This window comes from Glossina fuscipes, unplaced genomic scaffold (assembly GCF_014805625.2).
Source record: "Glossina fuscipes isolate IAEA_lab_2018 unplaced genomic scaffold, Yale_Gfus_2 0, whole genome shotgun sequence".
NCBI lineage: Eukaryota > Metazoa > Arthropoda > Insecta > Diptera > Glossinidae > Glossina > Glossina fuscipes.
Genome location: NW_023998414.1, coordinates 28,451,424 through 28,458,787, shown reverse-complemented (window position 1 = coordinate 28,458,787; position 7,364 = coordinate 28,451,424). Strand labels below are relative to the sequence as shown.

Genomic DNA, 7,364 nt, shown 5'->3' with positions numbered 1-7,364 from the left:
GGTATTATAAGTTACCATATTACTTAGACTATAAGACGAAACTTTTTCCATAGAAAAATGGACTCAAGGTCAGAAGGTTAAAAACAGAAAAAAAAAAACGCGGTTGAGCTAAGTTTATGCTCCACTGCGGGCTTTCACTCTGGCCAATTTGACCCCTTTTCAATACCAACTTGCGTGCAAAGATGTCCAATGTTTCTATCAAAGTTGAAGTCTACATATTCAATTTTGCGACCAGAAGAATGCCAACTATAAACACCACACAGGCGCACAGGCGGTCGAACATTGCTATATCTATTCAGAATTTCGCGCTGATCAAAAATATATTTTATAGGGTCTCTGAGGCTTATTTTTGGGTGTTACTTACATTATGAAAAAAAGCGAAATGAGTATACCCCCATCTTACACTGATGGATACAAAAACATACAATTTCGAAAGGATAATTTAGCATCAAACTATAATAATAATTACAGTTTTCTACGATTTTCTCAATGGAATTAAGTAAATTCGCTCTGAATGTGAAATGAAATAAAATGTTCATTCTTCCGAAAATATTACGGTTTTTCTTCCTCTTCAAAAGTGGAAACAGAGGCACATAAGTATATTTATAATACTTCACAACGAGACAGAGACGTTTAGGGCAATAATGTCAGTCCTGCCTTTCAATAAATCGAAAACAATCGCTTCCTTTCCCTAAACATCTTATAAGATATGACTAAGCAGTGATCACAGCAGCTCTAGATCAGATTGAGCTATTGAACAAACGCATAAGTATGGCGGACACCAAGCGGAGCTTGCTTTTAATTAATAAAAAATTATCTGAAAAGTGACTTTAAAAATATGAATACGAATGGAAGTTGTAAGCAGGGCTACGTCTTTTCTTTTTTTTTTTTTTTAATTAACATAATTAGCGTTTAATAACAAATGTTATTTTTTTAAAGAGTGACACTGAGAGCGATAAAGAAGAGACCAAACAAAAGCATTAAGCAGAGAGGAGTTTGGTTAAATTTTTTCTCAACGTTGTTAAGAAAATCTTTTTCTTCAAAGTTTCACATTAAAACTTAAAAGTTCAGTTCGAGTGTAATGCACAGCACAAGTGCTTAAAGTAAAAATTTAATAAGAAAGAAAGAAAGAGTCGTCAAATAGATCCGGGCAAACGTTAATAATAAATAAGAATAGGGAAAAAATTGGGAGAAACTATGAAACAATTAAATGCGTACGTTGCTATTGTAGTGATCTTAATTATTGTTGCAATATATTTGGAATCGACAAATGGTGGGTTTTTTGTTTTTTTTTTTCTTTTCTCTGTTATTTACTTTCGATTAATAGAGGAGGCTTATGCTTAACAAGTTGAACGTTGCGCTTGCGCAATGTCTAAGCAATACTTATCAATTTTATCGATATATGCTCGGAATAAATGTCAAAGTTATTAAGGAAAGGCATTTATGTGACTGATATGAAATAATTAATGCGAAATTCTTTTAGCTTTACTCAGACGTTGTTACCAATGCCGTTCGCGAGGTGAACTGGGCAGCTGTAAAGATCCATTTCTATTCAATGCCACCGATGGAGCAAATGAACCGGGCCTTTCCGCTGTACCATGCGCCTCAGGTTGGTGCGGCAAGGTCATAGAAGGCGGCGGTGCTTACGCAGTTGATGGTACGTTAATCGCAGCTTAAAAAAAAAAAAAAAAAAAACTATTCAAATAAGTTCAAGAAAGTTGCATATTACTACGAGAATGCCGTACTCACGTCAACTAAACTTGGGTTAGAAAGATTTAAGATTCTCTTGTGTTTTTCTCTCTTTGCTTTAGATTACGATCAGGCCATACAACGTATGTGCGTTCAACGTGGTCCCGATGACAATCAGGATCGTTGCGCGAACACTATATACAATTATAAAAAAGTGTACATGTGCTTCTGTCAGGGCGATTTATGCAATGCTGCCGACTCAATGCCTAAATTAGGTTTATTAATTACCTTGACCCTAACTTTAATATTGAAGATTTTTGTATAAATTAACTGAATTTCATATAAATATAAAAAGCAGCTTTAATTGATTCCCCATAAAAAGAAAAAGCCGTTCAACTACTTGATAATAGTTTTATTGAAAGAAAAAAAAAAAAAAAAAAACAAAACAAAAAAAAAAAAGAAAACTCCAAGCTTTTTACAATTCATTTTTAAAAAATTAGTAAATTTCAAGCTTTCGAAACTTGCAAACCAAAAAAAAAAAAAATAATAATAATAATGAAAATATTCGCATACATATTATAATCTATATTATTAATCAATATCATTCATTAGCATAATAAACAATCGTCTTCTTTGTTATATTTCAATGGTTAGGGCGTAAGCTGAATAATGAAATAAACCAAATTGGGGAAGAAAGAAGAAAAAGATAATTGAAAATTTAGTCCAAAGTTATAATATTGCTGTCGACAATTGGCTGGCGGGTAACAATCGCATTTGGCAGCGTCTTGATGGAATCAACAAACTTCAACAATGTATTCATTTGTATTTTGTATTGTTTGCCAGTACGTTCCAAGATGTCGTGACGGTCGCGTTCCTTAGCTAATTGCAATTCCAAATCTCTTGCTTTCTTCTCAAGATTTTCATTTTTTTTCAGTTCTATTGTGAAAATAAAACATTTTTCAAAATTTCAATTTGATACTTTGCTAACTAAGCATATTATCGCTCTTACCCTTTTCTAACAATTGCTCTTGAATTTTCCTACAAGTGGGGCATAGTTTCACTTCAGTCTTCAATGGATTTATTTCTTCGCAATCATTCTCTTCGTGATGGCAAGTCGGATGATAGAAGAATTTACATGCATCGCATTGTTCCAAAATACCACCGCTTTTAAGGCACTCATTACAATCGCGTTTATCGTCTGGAGAACTGGAAACAGAACGTGAAGGGGGAGCTAAAGAGCGCTCATAAGCAGCATCGTCTATCTTTTCAGCACTGCGTCGTTTGGCCTTTTTGTTAGGCAAAGTTTTTTTAACCTGCGGCGATAGTAAAAAAGCTTTACGTTTCTTTTTTGAATCCGATTGCTCTACGGGTACGGTAGGAGGTATGTTATGCTAGAGAAGAAGAAAAGAAAATAAGCAATAAATAAATAAATAAATAAAACAAAATATGAAAAGTTATCATTTTTTTTCTTTTTTTTAGGGTAACAACTTTTCTTTACCTCAATTTTCCCATAATGATATAGTGACCTTACATTGTTTTGTACACAACGTCTACGGCGCTTCGAACGTCTTTGCTGTAACTGAGCGTGTACTTCCGGCGTGAATAGATGAAAGATTCTTAAAAACATTTCTTGGCCATACTCCTCGACTTTAGTTCGTGTCTCTTCTATTTCGTCCGGCCAAGAGCTATGCGGTGGTGTGGAACTTCGCTCTGGTGTACCTTCACCAGATGACGAAGTAGTCTCCGGTGTTTTAATCAAGGTAGAAGTTGCAGCAGCTGCAGAATTACGAGTATTTCGAGTTTTTGTCGATTGCGATTTTTTTAAAAAGCCCGACGATTCAACCGGTGTGGATATCTTGGTCTGTTGCTGTGGAGGTTTTTGCTGTTGGTAATTCTGCTGCTGTTGTTGATGTGCTTGTTGTTGTTGCTGCTGCTGTTTTTGCTGTTGTGATTGTTTAGGCTGCTGCTGTTGTTGCGGCTGCGGGGAAACCTCCGATTGTATGGACGTCAACGCAGGAGGATTAGTCAAATTCCGCTGAGTTACCATTGGACCACGAACTGCGGCCTGAGCTCTTTTCAAAGCCTGACGCAAATTCATACGACTCATTTTGACATTCGTTGATACGGGCAATTCGACAGGTTTTTCATTGGTGTCGTAGGGACCAGCAGTAGCCATCGCTTGAATTTTAGTAGCTTGATTATAAATTTCACATAAAGAAAAGGCGGCGGTTATCTTGGGTTGCATATCCGTAGCAGTATCCACTGACATGCGTTGACTCATCGGTTTAAGTAGAGATTGTCCATTAGAATTGCCATTACGACCGTTCAACAATAAGCTCTCACTATTAGCAGCATTAGCTGCGCTAGGTGAATATTCTCGTTTAGCCCCCCCGATATTTGTCCTGAACTCTGTCCATTTTTTTCTCCATCAACATTCTACTGCTTCTGCTGCTGCTGGGACCGTCGTCATCCAAATCAATTATTTCGCATGGTTTCTGCTCCTTTTGAATTTCAAAGTACTTCTCAATCAAACGTTCTTCGCTGCTGCGAAAAAGTACCGTTATCGGGACAATCTCTATTTTACTATCATTGACATGCGGCACAATCTCATTTGCAACCATGTTATTGGTGGCCATGGTATCAATTGGTATACCATTTTGTTGAAGAGTCTTATGAAATTCATCAATAATGCGACGTACACGCAAAAAAAGGAAATGTTGCTCGGCATTGATTTCACAAATTTCAGCTTCTAATTCGTCTAATATACGTTTTTTTTGTTGGGGATCCTAAAATAAAAACAAAATCGGAAATAGACAAAAACATACTTTATTGAAAATATTATAAACACTTTTTTTTGTTGCCACTCTGAGGTGTGGTGGACGATAAGTTAAGTGCATTTTTTAATGCATGATCTCTATGACTATCCGCTATGAATATATGTGTGGATATACATCCGAATATTTATGACTGTATGAATTCCAACAGCACACGGTGCACAGAGTTATGGAACTTTGGGGAGCTTATGCTACTTAAACGCATATACACTTTATAGTACCCATTGCAAATGGAATTGCACAATGTTCTATAATTTGGCCATTAATTTGCTTGGTAAGCAAGTTACCCTTGAAGTAAGCTATGATCATCATTTGTTTGGGAAGTAAGTTATCCTATAGCTACGGTCTAAATAATGGCTTTATTGACTTCGTAAAACATGCTTAACGTACTTTAAATGATAATTAATGTGATATGTATGGATGTGTATAACAAATTGATGCTTTAACAAAATCCCAGAAAATTTTCAAGAAAAAGCTAATGCAACCCTGAATGCTTGCAAGCAGCAGATATTAATTTAATTCTGATCTAACAAAAAAAGGTGAAAAGTAAATATTTCGTTTGTCTATAGTAAATACATATATATATATATATATATTTGTTTCGTTTTTTGAATTACTTTGTAAAAATTTTGCTATTAACTATAAAACAATTAAAGTTAGGCAGCATTTCTTTAACGCAATAATGAAAAATAACTCAAAGTAACGACCTAAACGAACGTATGTTAAATATAAAGCGACAGACGCACACTTGCCTACATACACATAACAATGTTCCTTATAGAAAAATGAAATAAAATGGCGTTTAGCATATTCGAGAGCATTAGTAACGAAACAAAACTTCTTCGTAGTATTTTTCATAATTTAAGCATATTTACATATATATTATTTACGAAAATTTTTTTGAAATTAAAAAGAGCCTCCTCCATTATTATGAAGAATCAGCTTTTGTTTCCTTGGTCCATACAAATATATATGCATATACATGTATATATATATATATATATATATATATATTGTGTATATATATATATTCATTCACATATTTACTTATTATACATACGTTTGACGTTTCTTAGGCAAGCCAGACCAGATAGCTAATCATAACCTCAAATTAAACATTCATATAGACACAATTTTGAATGAAAGTTGAAAATAAAATGTTAATAATGTTATCTAGCTATAAATTAGAGACCTTTTTTTTTTAATGATTTGAAGGTTAAAAGGCTAATGCTTTCACTTTTCTTTTGTTATTAAAAATTTCTGTACGAAAAGCGGGCTGGTATGTAGGGGTAGAGTGTTAACGAAACACACACACTTAAAAAAAAAAAAAAAGACAAATTACAACTTAATAATGAAGTTGCAATAGTCGTTTTTGTTCAATTAAAACAAAGCAACATTTTTTAAATGCGAGAATTATTATGAGGTAAAAGAAATAAACCTTCAGCCAATTATTTTAAGAGTTTGCAATAAGCTTAATTATACGAGCAGACATGTTCTAAATAAATAAAAGGCACAAAAGAAAAATAAAATAATACTTATTAAATGGCTGATAATAATAACTGTGCGCTTAACGCTGAAATAAGACTTCCATAAATTATTTATTAACACCTATTATAATAATAAAAATAATGTTTATAATAATTCTTATTAATGTCATTATTATGTGAATTACATGTTACCACTTATCTGACTACTTATGCTATCATCCTATTTTATTTTATGAAAATAACTAGTTAAAGTGTAATTATGTTCTTTTGCACTTACTGCATCGTGTTGTTGCTGAAATACATCCAAGACCATCTACAAGAAATGAAAATAAATAAAATATATAAGTGAAATAGAAACAAAGAAGACACACATCAGTTACAATGACATTTTACTTAAAATACTAATCAATATACATACAAAGTCAATCATATAAAAGCGAAAACGAACATTATAAAATTATCCAAGTTAAACGATTTTAATTTTTGACGCAATTTATTGCAAATTATGAAACGTTATATTAACACTTACTTGATGCACTTTGATATGTGCCTTCATGGCACGCTGGCAATAGATTATATCATTTTTAATATCTTTGGGTAATTTGAAAAAGTTATCCAAATATATTTGAAACAAACGATTGCCAGTCAACTGGCGAGATGATGCCGATGACAAGGCTTTGGATATAATAGTCATCTTCTTACAGCTGGTTTCCATCTTTTTTGTTACACCACTTGATGAGGTAGTTGTGGCCGACAATGGCGTTTTGAACATTATAGTATTATATTAAAACTGAATTTTTTTTCAGCTTTTTGATGCACTTTTGCATCTAAATGTAGTCTAATAATTTCTTTTTATTTTTTTTATTTTTTATTTTTGTTTTTAGCCACACTATATTCTCAAACTGTTAACAATTCATTTTCTTTAAGCAGTGCGTATGTTATCAGTTTATTTAAAAAATCCCCAAAAAAAAAAAACAAAAATTTCACAGCGGTTGCCAGTGACTTTTTTATAGAAACATTTGAATTGAAAAACTTTAATAAAGTGCACAGCAAATACGGCAAATAATATTCAAACTTCTTTTTTGGTCAACGTTTTGTACGGTTATGAGATTTCTTAAAATTATTTGCAACGACGTGAAGTAAAAAATGTTCTTTGAATTTTATTATTACACATTTTCACAAATCTCTTTACCTGACGTATTGCTGTTGCTTATGCTCTCGCCATTCCTCTCTTTCGACCCGTTATGCTCACCGAAACAAATCGCATTTTTCTCATTCATTAACTACTTTGCATTTTGACAACTCAGGAGAATTGTAACGCGGTTTAATAGCTTGTCAATTTGTTATTAGTAGA

At 33.0% G+C, this 7,364-nt stretch overlaps 2 protein-coding genes across 2 annotated transcripts; one reads left to right on the top strand and one right to left on the bottom strand.

Moving 5' to 3' along the window:
* Positions 1–601: 601 nt before the first annotated feature.
* LOC119642171 lies at positions 602–2,062 on the top strand. The gene is made up of 3 exons (XM_038041170.1): positions 602–1,273; positions 1,484–1,657; positions 1,812–2,062. Exons 1-3 carry the CDS (start codon positions 1,198–1,200, stop codon positions 2,012–2,014), a joined length of 453 nt encoding a protein of 150 aa, XP_037897098.1. The 5' UTR covers positions 602–1,197; the 3' UTR covers positions 2,015–2,062.
* Positions 2,063–2,272: 210 nt separating this feature from the next.
* Positions 2,273–7,336, bottom strand: LOC119645321 (putative mediator of RNA polymerase II transcription subunit 12). The gene is made up of 6 exons (XM_038045466.1): positions 6,540–7,336; positions 6,288–6,323; positions 4,130–4,475; positions 3,188–4,065; positions 2,699–3,080; positions 2,273–2,625 (listed from the first exon to the last, which is right to left on the bottom strand). The coding sequence occupies exons 1-6, from the start codon at positions 6,780–6,782 to the stop codon at positions 2,408–2,410; spliced, it is 2,103 nt and encodes a 700-aa protein (XP_037901394.1). The 5' UTR covers positions 6,783–7,336; the 3' UTR covers positions 2,273–2,407.
* Between the last annotated feature and the right edge of the window lie 28 nt (positions 7,337–7,364).

What these genes read in the sequence shown, in the direction of transcription:
- LOC119642171 (XM_038041170.1), top strand. Translation starts at nt 1,198, where the DNA reads ATGAAACAATTAAATGCGTACGTTGCTATTGTAGTGATCTTAATTATT. An exon ending in ATATTTGGAATCGACAAATG is followed by an intron (nt 1,274 to 1,483) that starts GTGGGTTTTTTG and finishes AAATTCTTTTAG; the next exon opens with CTTTACTCAGACGTTGTTAC. An exon ending in CGGTGCTTACGCAGTTGATG is followed by an intron (nt 1,658 to 1,811) that starts GTACGTTAATCG and finishes TCTTTGCTTTAG; the next exon opens with ATTACGATCAGGCCATACAA.
- LOC119645321 (XM_038045466.1), bottom strand. Translation starts at nt 6,782, where the DNA reads ATGTTCAAAACGCCATTGTCGGCCACAACTACCTCATCAAGTGGTGTA. An exon ending in ATCATTATGGGAAAATTGAG is followed by an intron (nt 3,081 to 3,187) that starts GTAAAGAAAAGT and finishes CTTCTTCTCTAG; the next exon opens with CATAACATACCTCCTACCGT. An exon ending in AGAGCAATTGTTAGAAAAGG is followed by an intron (nt 2,626 to 2,698) that starts GTAAGAGCGATA and finishes TTTTCACAATAG; the next exon opens with AACTGAAAAAAAATGAAAAT.